This window comes from Diabrotica undecimpunctata, chromosome 1, assembly GCF_040954645.1.
Source record: "Diabrotica undecimpunctata isolate CICGRU chromosome 1, icDiaUnde3, whole genome shotgun sequence".
Taxonomy (NCBI): domain Eukaryota; kingdom Metazoa; phylum Arthropoda; class Insecta; order Coleoptera; family Chrysomelidae; genus Diabrotica; species Diabrotica undecimpunctata.
Window position 1 is genome coordinate 107,753,034 of NC_092803.1, and position 24,045 is coordinate 107,777,078.

The 24,045-nt window shown below is 31.7% G+C and overlaps 1 protein-coding gene across 6 annotated transcripts in view; it reads right to left on the minus strand.

The window, feature by feature from the left end:
• Positions 1-7,095: 7,095 nt before the first annotated feature.
• LOC140452119 (anoctamin-5-like) overlaps positions 7,096-24,045 on the minus strand; it is a 127,185-nt gene continuing 110,235 nt past the window's right edge. For 3 of the 6 annotated variants that reach the window (XM_072546205.1, XM_072546239.1, XM_072546231.1), the window contains 2 exons: positions 23,602-23,855; positions 7,096-12,008 (listed from right to left, as the gene is read on the minus strand). In XM_072546205.1, coding sequence (XP_072402306.1) covers positions 11,839-12,008; positions 23,602-23,855 — 424 coding nt within the window. In that variant the 3' untranslated portion in view covers positions 7,096-11,838. Of the gene's footprint in view, positions 12,009-19,195; positions 19,447-23,601; positions 23,856-24,045 lie in introns of those variants that run through there. The other 3 variants (XM_072546213.1, XM_072546196.1, XM_072546222.1) reach the window with 2 other exon arrangements.

The window sequence follows — 24,045 nt, forward strand, 5'->3', positions numbered from 1 at the left end:
AACATTTAATATATATTTCAGATTTATCAACAAAATTACTGTTTAAACTTTATTTATATTTTATTTAAATATATTACAATAGTTGCACCATACAAAGAAATATTAATTTGCAACAACCGAATGAATGTATCACCACTTTTGTTAGAAGCTTCTTTATCTTGAGAAGCCTGAAGCAATTCCTTCACGTGTTTGGTTTTTTAGCTATTAATGTTTCATAACTCTGATTTATCTTTGCATTGATTTCCTTCCTACTATATACTGTGCCCTACATAACGACTTGGTTGTCATGCAAGTTAATTCTAACTTAAATATAATACGTATATAATATATATCATTTTATTTTGCACACAAGGCACAAAACAACTAAATGATATAGAAGAACATCGTGAGTAAAGTATAAAGGACAATAAGCAGGAATGAAAACAGCGCATTTATTCAGAGCAGCTGTCAAGAAAGGCATGTGAACCAACGTGATTGCCAATATAAACAGAAGAGTAGAATAGTTTTATGTCTCAATTTAGTATGAAATATTTTCAAAATATGTATATTTAACGTTTTTCTTTTTTCCTTATTATTTATTTTTTGTATTTTTAGCTTCACAACTTATCCAGTAGTTGAGTCAGTCCAGACGTTATAATCCATAAACTTTTTTTTTCTTGTTGTCAAATTAGGTCACATTGAATTTGCAATATTTCTATGGCAATTTCGGTTGTAAACTTCTGTTTGCGATTGTACGCAACATTATTTCCAACATTATTGAGAAAAAAAAATAATATTGCAATAATGGCAGCTTGTAGGCGACGAGGCATACTTTCAATTAAATTACGGATCACATTCTGATCAATTTTATCCCATTCTTAAAATAACAACTCTCGTAGCTCCTGGGCAGTTCTTGGAGCGGGCGTGTGCCTTTGGATACTTTAGCCCAACTCATCCCAGACATTCATGTCTGGACTGAGTGGTGGGCAATCAGACCGCCTAATTCCCAATTCACCAAAATATTCTCTGACAACTCTGGCAATATGGGCAAATGCCATTATCGCCCATAATAGTCATGCAAAGCTTAACATGGTAATCCAAAACCTCTGTAATGTATCTGTGAGCCATTTTGTATGAAGACAAACTCTGTGCGTGCTTATAAAGTAATTCCTGTACAGACCATAACCGACCCACAGCCAAATGGGAGTCGCTCATCAATTCAAGCCGCAGCGTATCTTTCCCTGAGTCTTCTCCATAGTCAACGACGTCCGTCTGACAAATTGAGACAATAACGCGACGTATTTGGAAACAGTACGTTGCTTTAATTTACATGATTCCAATGAATGTGAGCCTGGGCAAAATTTAATCTTACTATCCAAACGCCAATGCAGGAATTTTAATGGTGGGCCTGTAGCCATATTTCTGCAAGATAATTCAGCAGATCGGAGCCTTCTTCTAACGGTCCAGTCACTAATATTAACATTTCTCACCTCTTGAAGTTGATTTCGTAAGAAAACCATAGAGGCTCTTCTATTCCGTAAACTTGCGAACATCACATCGATCGTCTCTTTGGATGGTGATTCAATTTCGCCCGGATCTTGGCCTTCTGGTTATTATATCAGTCTCCTAATAGCGCTGGTACACATTTTGAACTGCGCATAGACTCCTTCCAACAATTCTTACAGTTTCACGTTATCCTCAGCCATTTTGTATCAATGCTACAATTCTTGCCACAGTTAGAGGATCTAAAGGCATTATGATTCATTAGGTATACTCTATCAACAATACACCGTACCACCGACCGATAAGATTTACACAAAAAAAATAACACTTAATTGACAAATTGGCAATTAACTGTAAAGGTTCCACTAGACTGTATGCAGATATTTCACAAAAAAGTCGTAACGTTGTAAATACGATGACAGTACGTGATTGAACTGATACATAATACCAACAAATGATACATAATTTCTCGGAAAGCAATAATATCAGCGCCTACTAAGAAACCGATACAACAGTAAAATTTAAATGTGACCAAAATTTTTTGCCCGCTAGGTATATATAACTTGATTCCAATAAATATCTGCTTACTATTAGAAAAATGCTGTCAATTTTGTCATATTAGCTTTTTAATAATAATATATAATAATAATATAATAAAAAAAAATCTAGCGAACATAAAACAGCTGGGTCTAAATGAACATCTTTATAAGGCCATGCAGAAAGCTGTACTCCTCGCGACGTCCAGATGTGTACGAAAATTTTTGGGAGATACTCCAGCACACCAAGTCACCTAGGGCTCGATAACACGGATAGAGTCCCACCAGAGCTCAATTCTTTTGATACCGTAGGTATCTGGGATGAGTGAATTTTCCCCTTAGAGGGAGTGTGAGCCGTATGGCTAAATCTGGATATTAATAATAATAATTTATCTGGATATTAATAATAATAATTTATTCATCCTGAAAGATCATTTATATACAGTCCGTAGGTTTCAAGCTTTGTTTTCTTGCTAGAAACTCGCTAGCGACTTTTAAAATTTTCTTAGTCCACGTGACCTCACTGAGCTTCCCAAAACCATAAATTTTATTTGCCCCCATTTTCTCTTCACCTTTTCTTCCATTACTTTTCAGTTGGACTTCAAAATCATGACTTACTTTATGGTTTTTGAACTTTCTTATTAATTTTTTTTGTTTAATTATAATTTAATCTAATTATAATTTACTTAGTTGACTTATAACTAAAATATCGTTTTATAGTGCAAATATTACGAAGCAGTAAATTTTTATAACAGCAATAAATTTTTAAGACATTTTAAAAAGTACACCTGCATACGATCACAGAAATATATTCGAAATATCATCACAGTGGTAGCTATCAGAAGTAACCATATTTAAAAATGCATAGAATTACTTTATTTTTATAACATTCATTTAATAGTGCATTGATATAATAGTTCGCTACTGGTAGCTCCCGATTTATATATAATGTAAAACAGATCTTCCATAAGTATTACTAAAACCTGTTTCTGTATTATTTAAACTTATGATATAATTAATATATTGAGTCATGTTGATAAGTTTGCAAAAATTTAATTACATTTACGTTATGTGGTATTAAATTTTTTCACGAAACCGCCATATTGACAGATAATATTTATTATAGCTTTTTACACGATCACCACCTTTCAAGCCAAGTTTTGATGTACAGTAGGCGGATTGACAGCAGTACAGGCGGTTTAAAATAGATGGCTTCCATAGAAAAAGTCTATTTTTGGGTTTGTAAAAAAAGGTTACATTAATATAAACACATTTATACAGTTACAAGGAAATCTTAAACGGGAATGAAAATATAAACTAAAAATTTAGACAAATCTTGAGAAAAAAAGGTTTGTAGGACTAAAACAAAATATCTAAAATATTCAAATGAAAATCGGGCTTCTACTACAAATACAAGTATAAAATTGGATACTCCTGTTCTGTTGAACAAAATAATATATAAGAAATTAATAATGAGAGCACGAGATTGTTCTTTAAAAAGATAACTACATTCAGTTAACCACAACAAAATTCTTTAAAAGTATTCGATCTTGTAAACTTAAGTAATGTATGAAGTAAAACTTCATAAATTTTATATTATATATAATGTTTCTCAATCAGGCAAATTTTTTGGGTTATTTACTAACAGTTGTGAGAAATTAATCGAGATATATGATATTTACTAAGAAGCATATAATAGAAATACTTAGAGTATAGAGTAATGACATTGATTAAAAACTATATATATATATATATATATATATATATATATATATATATATATATATATATATATATATATATATATTAAAGGCAGAATGGTTCTATTGTAAACCAAATTTCGTCTACTGCGCCGTGGTCAGGAGTGTTTGCACTAACTTTAATGGTCAAAGATCACAATCCGTCTAATCCGTGCTTTTTATTGTATACTTTAAACAGCACTTAAACGAATGGGTAGTGATTTTATACCATTACTCTATAACTATATATTATGGACTCACATATACACAGTTTTTATCATTTAATATAAATACGTTTTCTTTATAGGTATGGTAACACCTTAATTCCAAGATAGAAACAAATGAAGAAGTGTAAGAAGCCGACACTACACAGGAATAAAGGCAAAGGGAACGGTTATCTTCATAATCATACTCGATTTTTTACTTCAATCCTTTCAATTATACCCCTGTTCATTTTTGTTAAATAAATGATACACATATGTATATTATATTCTTTAACACTATTGTCTACAGATAACTATAATACTATAATTATAGATTTAACTACTAAAAATACCAAGTTAAACCACAGGTTTAAAATTATCAAATATAAATCTGGTACTCGCCGAATCGAAAATGTACATCTGTTGGGAGAAACCCCAAAACAAAAAGAAATATTCAGGTAAAAAGATAGATATATTTTCAATATCATTATAAATATTTCTTGAAGTAACAGTAAAAAGAAAGTTTTTGTATGCCAGTATTGATATTATTGTTTCTAAACAGGCAAATTGTTTGTTAATACCAGTGACGATTCTTTCGAAAATGTTTGGCTCAGGTATACTCGTATAAAATCTACCAATCCTGTACGTTTTCTTTGTCCTTGAAGTTACTTATTATAACTTTGGAGGTCGTTTATAGGTACATTTATTGCCGACTGGATTTCTCTTGTATATGTTGCACTTCTACCAACTGGTAATTTATCTCTTGCTTCAACGACTTTCATCACCCCATGAATAAATATTTTTAAAATGAAGACTAACAATAAATAAAACAATAAAGCAATAAATAAAATTTAAAATTAGAGTTAATGGAGTTAATTTAACGGCTTAATGAAGATAACTTATTATCCCATATACTGAAGAACGTCTGAAGTGAAACGTACTGAATATTTAGGCAATGTCTGTAAAAACTAGCCATCTTCCAGTTATTTCCAGATCTAAATCCAATTGAATATTTATAGAACAAACTGAAAAGATACATATGAGTTAATTTCAATGCAATTTGACGAAACTTATGAGATGGTGATACAGACCTTGGTTGGCCGTCGGATTAAAAGTAAAGTAAATGGTACAAGTTAAATGGTTTATTCGAATCTTTTCGCACGATTTTCATTCCTGTATATTATGTTCTTGTTTAAATTTGGTATGCAATTTGACATAACAGAATATTAACTCTATGGACCGATGATGAAAGCATCTGTTGTGTAGTATTAGCGATTCCGTCGAATAATCCAAAGGTTGTGATTTAAATCTCTTGTTCAGGCACTTTTTTTGTTAAAGAAATATTTAGTAGCAAAAATAGTACAAAATTTGTAGCTACTTTTTTTAATGTTGCCTAATACTTTCTATGTAATATACTATAACATATACAATATTGCGCATAAGTACTTATGGAAGTATCTGTAAATATATTCGTGTTAGGTACTATACGTACACATCTAACACTAAATAGTATTATTATTAGGAAGCAATGTAAAAAACATTTCTATAAAGCTGCGCAGATTTTAGTGTAAATATATTTTTATAAATACAATTTTAATCGGCGGGGTGTATATTCAGAAATACCCAAATTCAACAATATAAAATACATACGCAAAAAAAGCAAAAATGATTATTTCTGAATTTCACATTATTAGTGATATGAACTAGTAAAAAAATTCACTTTTTATCAAATTGGATACAATTACATTTTTGAACACTTCTTATTTGGACCGACATGTTTTAATAGTACTTAAATATTTCTGTCTATATTTTACTCTGTTTAGTAGCAACCGAGACATCCACGATGCAGATAGACAACAATGTACTGGTACTTATGGTGTGAAATCTACAAAATATACGGAACAACTGATAACGGAGTCAGCACTAAGAGTTATGTGAGGGAAAATTATGAAGTAAAATGTAAAATGATTCTTTTACCATCTGATATCTGACATTCCCATCATGTGTCCATATTATAGCAATTGTTTTGTTTCGATCCTATTTACCGCAGAATATACCCGATTTTTTGGTGTCCCAATATTATTCCTGTCCCTGGTGTAAGTTGCCAGCTTTCTAAACTGTACGTAATAATCCTAATCCTAAAATTTGTTTTGTAGATTGTCATCCTTGTTTCAAGTTTAATATTTTTCTTACCACAGTAAGGAATTTGGAAAGCAATTCGTTGTTTCAAGTTTTGTTGTTTATAATAAACACGGAGATAGGAGATATAGCGTACGTAGCAGTTCGCAGCGAACTATAGCAGTTCGTTTAAGATAACAACGGTGTTTTGTTATGACTTGAGATTCTATTGTCCAATGAAATTGAGAAACGGAAAAAAAATCCGTTCCTGCCTTCAGTAGGGAAACTAGGATAGGATTAGGAAACTAAGATAGTATACATACTCGTCTTGAAGTTGATTTTTCGTCATTTGAAATATTTATAGTAAAATGGATGGTCTATAAAGCTTTTTGTTTTAGGGTTACTAGACTCATACGATACCGAAAGATGAACAGGTAACTTTGGGAACGTTTTGAGCGGTGAAGTTTTGGGTTTGTATTATTTTAAGTGTGAAACTCCTGTTCTAAGACTTTATTCTCTCGATAATTGTTGGGCAGTACGTAAAAAGAATGAATCATGAGTTAAAGTAAACTATGCGTAGGCGTCCACCGATCATTGTCTTATCAGGTGATATGTTAGGTTAGGCTCTTCTCTAAATCAAATAATTGGCAAGACAAAAATTGCATTTGCAATACTTTGTTAATTGAAATTCATAATAGTAGATAAGATCAATATATAATTTATTTTATTATTTCTAAGACTCTTCAAATGCTTGTTTAAAGGACTCACGGTATTGTCAGAATGTATTTTACTGATTTAATCTCATGCAAAACTGTAGAGAGATGCCAGACAAAAAAATTAAGTACTGTGTATTCAATAAGTACAAGCACTAAGACAGTAAAATCGATATACTATTAACACAATATATTAACAGCAGATTAACACAATGAAAATTTTATAAATATAACATAAAATTTATTTAAAAAGGCATTATAAGCGAGATGTTAAATGAACTCTCCTTTATATATATATATATATATATATATATATATATATATATATATATATATATATATATATATATGTATATATAATATCTATCACAAACATCAAATACATAGTTACTAATATACGTTATTATTTGCAAACAAACATGTAATTACTGACTTTTATAGAACTTACAATACACAAAAACAAACAAAAAATATTGCATAGGTACTTTTAACGATGGTAGTTTATTTTGTATTAAAAAATTTAATTCAATATTAACTAGTCCAACAATTTCAACTGCAATTTAGTAATGTGACTGCACGAAATGGTTGAAGCTTATGAAACTTTCCAGCCAAACATGTGAAGTGTAGACATTCACGGCCGGTTTCCTGTAATGATGAATTGGTTTTCCAGCTTATAGATCTAATGATAATCAACGTCCAACTTGTAGTTCCAATTATTACATATATTCCCGCAGACACAAAACTCGTGAATACAGAAGAAACACTTAGCTGTCTATCAATAAAGTTTTCTACTATTTTACGAATTTTTGCCAGTAGTAAATGTACAAAGACATGATAAGTACTCGATCTCTCCCAGAAATCGCAACACTATTGCATGATTTTTCTCCTTAACGCTGATACACGCATTAATACACAACATCCACAATATTGGCAATAACTATTGGCAGTAGTTGAAAGTAATTAGTGTGTATATGGTGTTAAGATAGTAAATAATATTGTAACGATCCAAAAACCTATAAGGTTTATTCACGTATTTCAAATCCCATTCTGTATAAGGTATCTGTATAATTGATGTATCCCCATCTGTATAATTTGCATTTTAGAATTTCGAACGAAAAGACATACTATGAGTGTTTGTTTATATATATTCTTAATTAAGTACACTGAATAACGCTTTCTCTGTAATAACTGAATCTTATAATGCCAAATGAGTCAAATGAAATAATATTTATATTGAAAAAAGCCGATGTAGCTTGAGATCCCAGGTTGTGTGAATTACATCGAGGAGACGAATTTTGATTTTAATCTCGCTTAAAATCTTGAACAGGAAGGGGATCACCTAGCGATCCGCTAGGTAGGCAATTCCGGATTTTAGCTGGTATAGGCGATTGTTTGAGTATTTGAAAACATCTTTATCTTTGGAGATCAATTGTATCTTTGGGCAGTAGTGTTAGTGACAGTACTGCCATCAATAAAATATCGCGAGGTAAATCAAAAGTAAATATTGATTTAGTGGAGAATGGGTCTTCTTTATTTGCAGTGGGTATAGCTAAACATCCCCAAAAGTCACTGTAAGCTATTCGAAGAATGTAAAGTTTACACTTCAGCAAAAGCTTTGCTATCGCTATGATGAATTGAAAGGCTGAACTTTACATTCATCGAATAGCTCAAAAGGATAGAAACCGATTTTGTTAAATCGTGTTTCGTTCATAGTCACCATAATAGGTGGCACCTCTTGTAGCTTCCACGACTTGTGCGAAACAAGCAGTGACATTCGCCGACCGTCTGTCGTCTGTCTGTGTATGAATTTGTATCTTTCCCGCATCTCTGACGAAGCAGGGAATATCGTTATAAGATCCTATTGATACCGATGTTTGACGAATTGTACTGTTGCGCCATATATATGGCCTTTCAATTCATCATAGCGATAGCAAAGCTTTTGCTAAAGTGTAATTTATATATATATATATATATATATATATATATATATATATATATATATATATATATATATATATATATATATATATAGGTGTGCGTGTGTGTGTCTGTCTGAATTTTTGTTTGTTTAAAGAGTTTTCTTTGTCTCTCGAAGAAAAAAGCGGCAAGAAATTTTGGCAAATTGTTCATTCAATAGTTTTGGTTTACTTCTAGTAGCTATCATCTTATAATTTTTTTCTTTTTCTTCTCTCCAATTTATTCTTTGTGTACTAGTCGAAAAGTTTTAGACCATATTTTCCGAGGCCGAGCACCGCGGTCTCGTTCATTTTGTGTGCCTTAAACACTCTTCATCGTTTGATGTGTTACAATATTAAAGTGACAAGAAAATTGCTTCAGAACAATGACAATAGTCTTCATAAAAACATGGTTTTCATTCGGCCGAATCACATGTAATAGTAATTAAACATGAATAAGTTTGCACAAAATTGATGCGACGTTTGTTCTGTGAAGATCAAAAATACATTTTCATGACCCTATACAAAAAATGCTTGTTGCGTTTAAAAAAAAGTGATTTTGTTACGTCGATATGCTATAATGGATGAAACATGGAATCACTACTACAAATTCAAAACCCAACACGTCTAAGTAGTGGATATAAGCCAGCCCTTCAAACCCACCAAAAAAGTGGTTTTTTTGTGCGAAAATAAATATGAACTGCATCCAAACTCATAGGACATTAGTGCTCATATCCTGTATACTCAAACGGAATATAAGTCAGTAAACCAATAAATATTTCCACAGCGAAGACAACGACGTTGAAAACCTACACTATTTGAAATGTTGGTTTATTCTAAATACCAAGAAGTGTATTTTTTTTTAAACGTATAAAAAAGGTATATCGCTGGATACCTGTATTCGTTGAGATGTTTAGAATGCTACTGATGTTCGATAGCTTGGACAAATTACTTCTAATAACATTTAAAAATAAATAATAAAATATGAAAACTATTTCTTCTAATACATTTTACATTTTTTAATACGAGAAAGATAATATATAAAAATAAACTTTTAGCAAGGCAAAAAATATACAACATATATTTTAAATAATGCTATAAACATAAATAACACATCTTTATTAGATATATGAACATCTAATATCCATTTTGTATTAAAAATATATTACATATGATATTTGCGCTTTCAAGAATATCATAGACTAGATTTCACATCAAATATATATTCCATTTTTTTTTAAATATTTTCACAGCCGTGTGTTGTTGATAAATATTAAAATATATTTTGATACTAAGAATTCTTAGGTGTTAAGTGTTAATTGACTAGATAGCAGCCAAGGGCTAGCAAAGATCCAGTTACAAGAATGTTTGGCCATTGCAGGCCACATGAGAATTGTCCCTTTGGATGCCCTTGAATCATTCCAAGGCTTGCAACACTTATTGGCAGAATGCTATGTACTGGGTTATAGAATCAGACCAGAGGAGTGACAACAGGACTTCTGGGAAATGCCGTGTTGGCTTACAAGGCAGACAACTTAATACCTGCTATATAAAGAGTATTTATATTAAAAGACGCAAAATAAGGCAAGTAGTCTTTTAGGTAACATTTCATTTTTGGTAATATCTTTTTAGTTTTTTGGATGTTTTTAAGTTAATAATAAATATATAAAGTATAACAATAATAAAATAATCACGATATAAAATATTATAAACCACTACTTTTTTTAATTGAGGAACATTATTATCACTATTTGAAATCTATTTTAGATTTCAAACTTATCTTTCTCGTATTGCAATTGTGAAAAGTAGTACAAATATTAATTAGACTTGACAACTGTACTTTATTCCAACAGCCGGTACAGAAGTTGTAAAAAATGATAACAATATGTGGTAGTATAGAAACGTAAGTAATATATTTAATTTGGGATTATACACTTAACCACTATATAAAGTTATGAACTTTTCTTATATTTTTTATTTTACTGGTTACTCCACTACAAGTGATTAGTTTCGCTTATACTGTACCGCAAATTGGAATGAAATATAGTCAATGTACCCTTCAAATATCAAAATACAGATAATAAATTTTATTAGGGCCAAGATATAGTGCAGTGACGAAGTTGGAGACTAGTGACGGGACTAAGTTTAGGCAATGTTATTTGAATTAACGCGTACATAGTTAAGCGACGCGTAACAATTCTCATGCAAGACCATTCCCGTATAATCAAAAAATCTATCAGGATGCTGCTTTAGTCATCTGAACGGAGTGTACTAAGATTCATATCTCATTTTATTTTTATTAATTGATACACAATATCTTTCCTTTGTAAAGAAAACTTAAATTTCGAATGACGCACTATACATAAGAATTTCATTTTGGCTATGCCACAATATTTTGACCTCCCATACATAAGTAGGTTTTTTCTCCAACGAAAAATTATTACACAATGAATCAATCACTCTACTACGTTATGTAAACTACGTGTTTTTGGTCGCGTCGCTAGTCTCGAACTTCGTCTGTATATTATGTTTTTACCTTAAGGTTTCTACTTGTACCTTTAGCATCATGGCAGAAAAAATAATTCCGCTGGCGCTTTTTGCGATACTCAGACTTAGGTAAGGAACGTTTTGGAACAGTTTATTAAAAAAATATAAGAAGCAAATTAAAAAAAAACTTATTAATAATTATATAAAACAGAATTTAAAAACACAGTATGATAATAAAATGTAGTATTATGAAAGATACAAGTAAAAATAAAAGTAAACATCTATACAGATAGTCCTAGAGCAGAGTAAAAAAAGCGAACCCCAATAAAACTTATAACGAGTAAAAACATTAAACACAAATAAAATAAATCGCACAAGAGTATAAACAAACATAGTAAATATCATTTATAAAACATAAATTTCTTACAATTATTTCGAAGTAAAATCTCACTTTTATTGCACAAAGTTAACACGACAAAAAAAGTTTTTTTTTTGAAAAAATATTCGAGAATGAAAAACGAGAATGAAATTATGTAACTAATAACTAATTGTTGACTATTTAAAAAATAGTTGTCTAAAATAAATAGTATTTGAGCAAACAAAGCTTATACAGACACTGGAGATTGTTGAGATTCCTGAGGTGGATTGGAAGGACCGCTACTGTTAGCGGGGGAATCGACTGTCATCGATTTACTTAAAACTCTATCCCACTGTTCGGGCGAAGATGGCGCCTCATTGAGATTCTTAATTTTTTCTAGCTCAGTTGGTGATTCACCTTAAAAAATAATCTAATTTAGAAATACGTAAAAATATGTACATTATAGTCGATACAAAATGAATAATGAAGTAATACAAACAGATGGCATCATTTATTTTCTTAACAATATAATTTATTAAGTGTAATATGGGACATAGTCTTTCTATTTAAGCAGAGATGGAAAAAGATTTTAATATGAATTAAGTTCAGACATACGAGAATACCTGAATGAAATTAAAGCAAAAAAAACATAAATACAACTAAAAATATTAAAGAGAACAAAAATTTGTTTTAGAATGTATAAGGGTGTATCAGAGTTTACCTGGATTGTGGAATATTAAAAACAATCTTCAAAAGTTTCTAGTAGCTATTTAATGTAGTATTATTTCTGAAGGCTTATTGGGGAGAATAACATTTTGCGTGTCAGTATTCTTTTTCTTCATTTTCAGGCGAATTCTTGACAACAGTTCACTTTAACTTCGGAAACTTTTTAAATATAATATAAATATTTTTAAATACAATGTTGCGAGTTATTTTTTAACTCAAAATAGTAAATTAGTTAATGGTATCTATTATTCCGGTAAAGTGGTTACGGTGTAAATTGGAACAAACGAATTTATGGGGTGTGGCCACTACTTTTGTTGAGAGTATTGAACCATTGGTAACTGATAACTCCCGTTAATACTCGATGTGGACTAGAGGGTTGTTTATTACAATATTGCAACATAATGCATGTTATTTGGTATGACTGAAGTGTAATTGATCAAAATTTGTTGAGTACGACTTTTATTAGCAGAGTTTAAAAACACGGTCGTATTGATACCGAATTTAATTATTCATACATTCAAATTTATGTTTAAGGTGCCATTACGCAACAAGCGACCGAGATATCATGTGAATTGCCGCTCTTAAAAATGAGTACGCGACCGTGCAAGCGACATACCCAAAACATGCGTCTATAGTTCAGATGTAGAAAAAGTAGGCATGTATAATGACTTTGAAACCATCCTTTAATAGGTTAGTGAGAGAAGATGAAAATGATGATATATTTCTCTATTACACGTTTAGAATAAAAAAACGAATAAATTCTATATTTAAAACGAGACGCGAGGAAGGATTTTATATTTTCCAGGACGATAACATTCTTGTAGGATTTTAATTGAGGATCAAATATTGGTGGGGTATTAGCCAATAACTCTATAAAAAATTAGTTTTCCTCACCAGTAAATTTTATTTCGGATATTATTGTTTTTATTAAGAAAACATCTACAAATTAGTGCTACAACAGAAATGTCACGCAACGACCAACTTCACTACTGCTCTTGACGAAAACTGACGAGAAACATATAAGTAGGTGACACTCGCTTTTCGCTTGTCTCTGTCTCGGGTTGCAGAACGACCTTGATATAATAATTGCATTAAGAGCAGACATAATTAGACCACAATCGGTCTCGCCTGGACATAGCCTGGCTAAGACCTACATATACGTGTTTGTCACTTTGGTTCAGAAATGAAATTTCTTTGTCCGAAATAGTTCGGAAGAAGTTGAAAGAATCCCAAATTATCCATATATACCACTGGACACCTTCAGACCTATTTTAATATAAGTCTATTTTAGTTACAATACATGGGTCGATGGACACAAGAACGCCCATGCGACTTTTAGATAAATAACTAAATTTATTTTTGAAAATATCAGAAAAGTAATTGAAGGACTCTGTAGCTCACGTTAAGAAAAACATTTTTTACACTTTACCTCCAATTGAATTTATTAGATACAAATGACGACTCAAGTTCTGACTGCACGGATAGTGACAGTATTTCACAGTAGGAATACCTTGACACATGCGGAATATAATAAATATTAACAAAACGTCAACTTATATTTATTTCTGTCCACACTTCATTTATTGATTAGTTAATTCAAATGGTTTTCTGAGCCTTAATCTGGCACAGCATCCAAAGAAAGGTAAAACATTAACAATTTTTAAAATTGGCGATGTGATGTTTTTGATTACAATTTAAAGCAAAATTATCTATACAATTTTAATTACAAAATGATTTGGTATGACCAAATACACAGCGAGAGGATAAAGTCCTATTTCAATTATTTTAAAGATAAAATAAAATCACTCAGACACTTTTAAACTTCTCCTAATATCAAATGGTATAAAAGTTTCGTTAGTTCGATAAACATCATCAGGTGACAGCCACAACCTCAATTTTTTTAAATAAAAAAGGGGCTCAAGTGACACTTAATTTAAAAGGTTATCAACATCTGATTTCAAAAATATATGGCACTAAGAATTGTTGCTTATTTATTCATTGATTAAATAATAAAATTTTTCCAACTGTTACATAGATCAATTTCAATAATAAAAACCAAACATTTAAGTTTATTAGGTGTTCAAAATGTTCACCATTTCATCTGTTTATAGTAGTATAACCTATTTTTTTGTTTCTTCTCCAACATTCTCTAACAGTTCTCCAGTTATATTGTTACATTCTTGTATTACTCTGTGACGTAGACCAGCAATATTTTGTGGATTTAGACGGTCATTCTGTGGTTCTTGTAGTTCAATCCATTATCCGGAAAAACTGTGTTTAATAATTTCGAAACCTGCGTGCATAATGTAAAATGATGTTTTGAGGTATTTTTCGCCATTTAAACGCCCGTCAATCAATATTGGGTCTACAAGATCATTACCCAATATTGCCCATGCATTCAACTTTTCCGGAAATTGTCATTCACGACATTCACGAAACAAACGAGGATTTGTATCAGACTAGTACCCGAGTGGAGGTGGCGCAAATTCGGGGAATCTCTTTTACCATTCTGTAGAATCATCCTATATCTCGAGCCCAAATCGACCCTTGGCCTTCTCCAACCCTGCCGGTCCCGCGTCGATCTTCTCCAGGTTCTTACTGCCACCTCATCCTCCCACCTTTTCCGTGGCCTTCCTTTTGGTCTTGCGCCCGCATTTTACGATCTAGGGCTCTTTTCGGCAATCTTTCGGTCTTTACTCTCACTACATGTCCAGCCCATCGAAGTCTCTAGATTTTAACGAATTCTGAGAAGGTGTCTCTTTGAACAGTTTGTAGAGTTCATGGTTGTATGTGGATCTCCATACTCCTTTTTCGTTAATAGATCCAAATATCTTTCTTAGGACTTTTCTTTCAAATACTTCTAGCTTTCTTTTTGTTTTCTCTCATCATCCATGTCTCGCATCCATAACATACTATTGGTCTGACAATAGTTTGTGTTTTTCAAATGGGCGAGCTATTCTTCTTTGAATCTCTGCCTCTTCTGTTCAATTCGTACTCAACGCAACAATTTATTTCTAGTCCAGTCTCCTTTGCTCCTGTTTTTAATTGTGAATATATTTCTGCTGCCTCTTCCGTTCTGTGAGACATAATGCAATCTGTATTGATTTATTTGTTAGTAGATTAGCTCTTCGCACACATTCGAGTTAAGTTGAATAGTGTAGACGCCAGTTCGTTTATTTGATTTTAGTAGTCGGATGTATTTTTTTTGGGATTTTAAAGTTATACTATGTTGCTATGTAAATCTTCTTTACCATTCTGTAGAATCATCCTTTATTACGTTAAATATCAAAGTACAGATCTGTCAATCAGTGTAATATTAGATATACATAGAACGAGCAAATGTGATCTCGTTGTCTCCAACACTGTTGGAATTTGATTATTAGTTTGCGAGGGTTAAAACGGGGTTGATGAATTTATATAGTATATAGGATATAGCTTGTCTCAAAATATATCGTCTTTAAAGCATTAGTGGTATTATTATCACTATAACTAGATAAACACGTTTTCACTTTCTACTTGACCGTTCAGGGTTGAATGAGGTACGGCTCATGTTAAGGGAATTAAAATTAATATGCAGTATCAGTCAATAAGAATCTGTACTTGCTACTGTGTATATAGTATATTAGTGAAGTTTGTTGGTAACAAATATGTTTCATCCTTGGGAAAATAATCTCTCGACATATACTAAAGATAATCGAAAGCGTTTAATCATTAGAAACAAAAGAAATAGTTCAAAATATGTATGATACTTTAATAGATAGAGGTCATATCCAACAAGATGCTGTGAAAGAAATATCTTTACTTTCAAAAACGCCAATATCGTCGATAAAGGCAAAGGTAAGCAAAGCATCATTGACCGGATGAAAAAAACGTAATAATTTTCAGTCTCATCATTTGGACAGTACTCAACAAGATGTTATAAAACAACAATATTCCCTTTATGAAAATCAGACAGTTCCTACGTTAGATAAAAATAAATTGAAGTTACAGGAAGAAAAAACAAATATAGATATGTCGTGCCGCCCTCCATAGACTCATTTCTAAAACAGGTTTTAAGTATCGTAAGATAGACAAAAAAGCAGTAGTAATGGAATCACACAGACTGCGCACTTGGAGAACTGAGTATCTCCTTGAAATTGGGAATTATAGGTTAAAAAACAAATTTATCATATATCTGGATGAAACATGGTTTGATACTCATAAAACAGGATGCAAAGGATGGGTCGATTTTAGTAAACACTGCCAGACGAAATCAAAATAAAGGAAATTCAAATTCAAATAAATAATAAGTAACAATAATTCATGCCGGTTAGAAACGGGTGGATTCCAAACTGTTTGCTATTATTTGCGAAGAATATCAAAGACTCTAGCGTAGACTATCATGAAGATACCAATGCAGAACTTTTTGAAAGTTGGTTTTAAAGTTATCATTTGAAAAATATTCCTGAAAATAGTATAACCGTCATGGATAAAAGTTGTCAGCTACAAAAAGCGCCAAACAGATCAAGTACTAAAACTGAAATTCGTAATTATTGATTAAAAAATGATATTTATTTTGAAACTGGTTATAAGAAAGAACAACTACTAGAAGTGTTAAATATATTTAATATTAAAAAGCACTATGTATGTAATAACTTACGTGTTACGCCTTCCTCCGCACTATTGTGTATTTAACCCTATTGAGCATATATGACATCAAGTCAAAGTAAAGGTTAGGGCGGAAAATAGTTCTCCTGCCTTGTGTGCCACTGTTATACAGTTAATTAAAACCGTTATAAATAATATGTCAATAGAAAGCTGGAAAAATTAGGAAAAACATATTGTAAAAGTGAAACAGTCCTATCTGTCTATCCAAAGTTATAATATACAACCCATTGTAATTAATCCAAATGAGGGCTCTGATAGTGAAACAGCGTTAGACATAGAATACTATTTATTACCCAGATTTAACAATACGGCTCACACTCCCTATAAGGGGAAAATTCACTTTGCTGGACTTGGCATGCTGGAGTATCTCCCAAAAATTTTCGTACACATCTGAACGTCGCGATTACAGCTTTCTGCATGGCCTTATAGATATGTTCATTTAGAACCAGCTGTTTTATGTTCTCTAGGAGGTTTTTGGGAATAACACCAGTACTAGATAGATAGATAACACTTTTCGTTGTATTTAATACGCAAATTATTGGTGTTGGGTATCGCCACATCAATAAGTGTTGTTTGCCTAGTTTATTAACTAACAGGAGATCCGGTCTATTATGCGCCACTGGTTGGTCTGTGAGCACAGTGCGGTCCCAATATAGCTTGTAGTTGTCATTTTCAAGCATTCTGTCAGGGATGTATTGATAATAAGGAAGATGGTCGGTTTGGAGAAGTACAATTTATCCAGATTTAGTACTATTTATCCACACTCCCTCTAAGGGCAAAATTAACTCTTCCCAGATACCTATGATATCAAAAGGATTAAGCTCTGGTGGGACTCTTTCCGTGTTATCGAGCCCTAGGTTACTTGATTTACTGGAGTATCTCCCAAAAATTTTCGTACACATCTGGACGTCGCGAGGAGTACAGCTTTCTGTATGGCCTTATAAAGATGTTCATTTAGACCCAGCTGTTTGATGTTCGCTAGGTCTTTGGGAATAACACCAGTAGTAGATAGAATAATAGGTACTGTCTGGGTACTTTCCATTCTCCATTGTCTCCTGATTTGTATTTCTAGATCTCTATACTTGGCGATCTTTTCGTTGTATTTAACACGCAAATTATTGGTGTTAGGTATCGCCACATCAATAAGTGTTGTTTGCCTGGTAAGTTTATTAACTAGTATGAGATCCGGTCTATTATGTGCCACTGGTTGGTCTGTGAGCACAGTGCGGTCCCAGTATAGCTATTTATTATTAATGTTTTTATTATTATATGATTTCTATACGATTAATTTAAGCCATAAAACATTTTTTTATAATAAAATGGAGGTCTTTGGATTTCAATGGCAATAATTACACTAATCCTTTAACGAGGGGAAAACCAAGACGATATACCTGTATGCCGAATTTATGGAAAATTTAAATGGTGAAGTTTATATTTATAATTATTTAAATATTTAAATTTTATGGAAAGTTTCAAGGCTCATATCTAATCATTTTTGGCGCTTTACGACTTCTAGGCAATTGGTATTGCCACGCCCGAGATCATCGGGTTTAGGGCTGCGTCACCACCAGCGGCAGATCTAGTCCCAGTCCAGGTATAATATAAAATAAAAAATACGTACTTATGTAGTTTACTATATCGTATTAAATGCAAATAAGGAACACTCTGTACTCACATGCATTTATTGATGTATAGGAAAAAATTTAGGTAGAAGTTTTGTTGTTTTTCTCGAAGCATTTTATTTGAAGGCGTACAGTCATGCGGTCGAATGGTAGAATCGCCCTTGATGGAATAAGGATAATGGATATAGTGGGTTCTCAACTGGTAATTTGTATAGAATTTTATCTCAAATATTGGAAATGAATAAATAGTCTGTGGGTTGGGTGCCGCGGGTGACACCGTAGCAAAAATGGAATAATTTGTGTTTCTCGTGACCTTTTGACATTTTTGACACACTATCCAAGGAACTTTGGCGTCGATTTCTAAGCATCTCTACGATTATATTACCGAAACAAAAGAACAATCGATTAAAAAAAACTTCATCAAATCAAATCAAATAAGGCAAAATGGTTTTGTCATCAGAAAACGTTATGGCAACTTTGTTTTGAGAGTTTACGGAATTATCTTAAATGACTATTAAAAAATGATCAACAAACAAATGGCGAGTATTAATCATTTTATTGCAACAATTTAGACGATAAAATCAAAAAGAAACAGACTAATTTAGTAAAAACGAAGAGGCCTTGTCATCAGGATAACGTTCTTGTCCATAAGTCTGCAATTGAAAGGACCAACATTTATGAATTGTCATATTTATTATATTAGTCTTCATTTGCCCTATCCATAAGATTTAGTTAGATCCTAGCGATTATCATATATTTTTAATCATGAAAAAATGACTAGGGGGTAAGAGATTTTTATCTATTCCTTTCCAGGTACTCTCTGCTGTAAATATCTATTTTTAGGGCTTCTATTGATTGACCTACAATAAAGACATTGCTAATTGGGAAAATCACGGGAACATCAATCAATGAACAAGATAGAACAAGCTTTCTATCAGTATACTTCTTGGTAGAAAAAATATATTTTGTTTGTTTTTTTTTAAGTTTATAAATATCAATGTTAATTGCTCTATAACTTTTTAACATTTGATAAAAAAATGGTTATTCCTGAATGAATAGTAGAATTCAGAAACGCAATTGACAAAAATTACAAGACAAGACAAATTAGAAGAGTGATGTAAACGCGATTAAAAGTTTGTAAAACATTAAAATTTACTGACCAAGCCGTAAAACATGAAATTAATAGCCGATATTATGGATTGCATTGTTCTTATTTATAAAGATAAATAACATAACACATTAAAGTTGGTCAGACAGCCAAACATTAGTAAATCTAGTCAGTGAAGCAAGTTATCGGAGAGGCCTTAAAATTAACATTTCAAAGACAAAGTGGATGACAGTTGGAAAGAGTAATATAGATTAAGGACTGCTTTCTCTTAATGGAGAGAAAATAGAACGTCTAAACCATTTTAAATACCTCCGCAGCTGGTTAAATGTAAATGGTGACTCTGATTAAGAGATAATAACTCCACAAGGACACTAAGTTCCTGTAGCTGGCTGTATACCATGTATCACAAAATGTTTTTGTTAAAATCCGTTATAAAAGGTATATAAATTAAAAAACCCAAACGGGCTATGTCATGAAGACTAAATGTTTTCGGAATTCATATTCCATCATCAGTGTCTAGGTGTACATGTTTTGAGCCACTAAATATCTGGGTAAAAACCCGTTAAAAGTTATATGTTACAATTTAGTTTACATTATTTAGTCTTATATATTAGGATGTTAAAGTTACCAGTGGATATGATAACATGGCAATCATATCCACTGTGGCAATCATATCCATGCCATGCTATCATATCGACTGGTAACTTGAACATCCTAATATATAAGACTAAATAATGTAAACTAAATTGTAACATAACTTTTAACGGGTTTTTACCCAGATATTTAGTGGCTCAAAACATGTACACCTAGACGCTGATGATGGAATATGGATTCCGAAAACGTTTTGTCTTCATGACATAACCCGTTTGGGTTTTTTAATTTATATACCTTTTATAAAGGATTTTAACAAAGATAATAACTAGCACCGAAATATCACGTAAGGCTTTTATGACCTAGAAACCAGTTTTATATAACAAAAACCTGTCGCTGCATATTCGCAAGAAGGTCCTGAATGTTATGTGCAGTCTATCATATCGTGGGCTTACTGCAAAAATCCGTTAAGTCCATGTTTGGCCATTTTTCGGGTTTGTTCATAGAGAGTATAAAAGAGAAATTATTGACTGTTAAAACCCGTTTAGTGAAAGCACCTATCCAAATGTTAGTACTAAATGTGACCAAAATATATTAACTCCCTTTAACACAATTTTATGAAAGCAAAATATTTTAAGTTGCTTTAAATGGATATTACTTTTATTATTTTTTATAAACAAAAAAAAATTCTTCCACAAAAATCCTTTATGTTTGTTTAAAAGATTTACATTGTAAAATAATAGCGATTTAAAATTCAAAAGCTATTACAAAAATCAGTTAAGAGCACATAGCCGATATTGCAGAAATATATTTAACAAAATTATGAAATGCAAAATGCAATACAACTAAAAACCGTTAAGGTATTTTAAACGATTTCTGCTGTTTATCAGAATGTTTTTTGGGGAATAGCTTATACAGCAAAAATCAGATAAGTACACCTAACTTGTTTTGGCAGACTATTTTGTGTTAAATACTCATTGTAACGAATAAACCTCACGTGTTACTTTGCTAAGTTTTACAGTTTTTTAGTCAATAAAATGATGACAAGTGGTAAAAGTAGATGTGAAAAATTAGTATTAATGGCATTAGAAGACGAGAACCATAATTTGGGTAATTCTAATATTATTTTTAATTATCCTAAAAGTGAGGTTACGTTTGGTAAAAATTATGTATTTTTATTAAGATCTATTAAATGGAGTACATAATGTTTTCTTGCTGATATTAGCAACTAATTATTATCAATGAATACCTACCAATTTATTAGGTAATTACTTTAGCTAGAAGCTAAGTAAGAGATTAGATAATGTTTTATTAGTATAATTTTGGAACTCGTAGGATGTTAAATTTATAATTCTGTTGTTTCAGAGAATTCCCCATGTTTTGGTTCTACTTCAACAACAAAAGATGATCCAAACATTATTGCTGGTGCAAGTTGTTCGATTTCCCCAGTGCTTACTAAAGATATCACGACTATTCCTGAAGTACACGATTTTGACTCGGTTTGTTCAATTCAAGATCTACATTACAAACCTTATCAGACAGTGAAAGTACTGATAAAGAAAATGTCTCAAGTACTGAGGCAGGTATGGAAGAAAATTTATTAAATGAACAATTAACAGATACAGAAATTAAACAAAAAAAGAGGTCGATGAAAGAAAGCCAAACCTTTAAAATGGGAAAGAAATTTAAAGAGAAAAAACAGAAAATTGAATCCAAGACAGCAAAGTTCCAGCATCCAAATGCAAAAAATGCCTGTTCCAGTGCAATGCACCTTTTTCAGAAAAACTTAGAAAATCACTTTGTCACAAGATTTGGCATAGTGAATATTTGAAGCAAAAAGAGTTTCTTCTTGGAACAACAGAAACTATACCACCTTTAAGGAGAAGGGTGCGAAGAGAGAGTTCAAGGAAAGAAAGAACAGATACAAAAATTTACTATTTAAATAATGATGTGCAAAAAATCCGGGTATGTAAAAGCTTTTTTCTTAAAACTTTATGCATTTTGGCTGATATGATTGATATTGCGTGTAAAGGCAAGGGAGAGGAAAACATGTTTGTTGGACAAGGCAAAAGAGGTAAGAAGACTGCATACAACAAGACAGTTTAAGAATAGAAAGAGTGCAACGACCCTCATGTTTAAATGAAAATTTAAAACATCTAAACGAAATTACTTATAGGATTTTTTGTACCGATTACAACTTGTCGTTATATAAGCCAAAAAAAGATCAATGCCAGATTTACACTAAATACAATTCCTTAAAAGTGGACCTTAAAAGCTGTTAGAAAATGACTATGTACAATGCATTATATGGAAGGAAGAGTGTATAAATGCGAAAGCTGCTAATAAGGAGAAATGTCGGCAGCATAAAGCATTCGTGTGTTGTAGCTTTTATTTGCAATTATTGTTACAAATACCTTCGAGTGACGTAACTTATATGTATTACAGTCTTAAAGTATGCATGTATAATTTTACCATTTATGATGACCCAAATGATGCCTTTTGCTATGGATGGACAGAGTTACAAGGAAAAAGAGGTAGTTCAGAAATAAGTAGTTTCTTGCTTAACTATATTAACCAAATTAAACCTGAAATAAAGCAGCTCTGTTTGTATTCTGATACCTGTGGTGTACAAAACCGAAACCAAAATGTTGCAGCACTATTCTTATATTTGGTCCAAACTTCAAACCTAGTAATCATAGAGCACAAGGTCCTCGAAAGTGGCCACACCTTTATGGAGGTGGACGGAATTATTTTCTTTGTGGATTGTAATAGAAGAATTACGCTTTTAAATGCAGCGTTAAGCCACCGTATGGCACAATATGCAGAACGGATAGCAGGAAAGTATCAGGCTAGAAGTGGTAAATCAACAATTCATCAAATTGCAACCCTGAGACAAATTTTAGAAAAATCACTGGAATTTGGCATATATACTCATCACATATTTATAGACTACAAAGCAGCCTACGACTCTGTAAATAGAAGAGAGATGTAAATATTTATTTAAACGTACACATTTGAAATGTTGGTATTTTCCACTCAAATAACTCGATTAACTATTTTGAGAATTGAGTTATCGAATTCCTCAAGAATTGAGGAAGAATATTAAAAGGCATCTTGATTTATTACCATCGTCTTGAATTTTCATCTAATTCAACAGATTTAACAATAAATAAACATAATATTGTTCTGAACCTATAAAAAAAATTTGTTTAATTTTTTAATGTTTGTATTTTGAGAACGATTTTCGAAGTATTTTAAACTTTAATTGTGGCTTATTCCCATTAAAACAGTAATTAAATATACGTAAAAAACTTACAAACAATGCCACATTGAGCCCTTCTGGTCTCCTGTTTGATTATTATCTCATTTGTGATGTATGCTTCTCGTCTTATTCTATCCTTGAGATCAGCTGGTATATCTGGTATTAACCATTTAACGATGATAAGAACGATCACAACCAAATTTTCGAAAATAAGGACAAAAAATAATCTAGCTGCTAATATTTGGTAAAATAAAGTTGTTCGATTGTACTCGTTTGGTGTTCCTGGTGCCTCCCTGTAATCTAAATATCTACAACAAAATTTTATTATTTTTTTATTAATGTTTCAATTATCTAAACCCACATATACACACATATAGACACACAAAAAACACATCATTGTCACACCACTGGGACGCATTCAAAAAAAGATTATACCTATCTTCAATATCAATATCGAGAATATCTTCAAAAAAGAACCGGAAAGTATTTTGCTAAGCA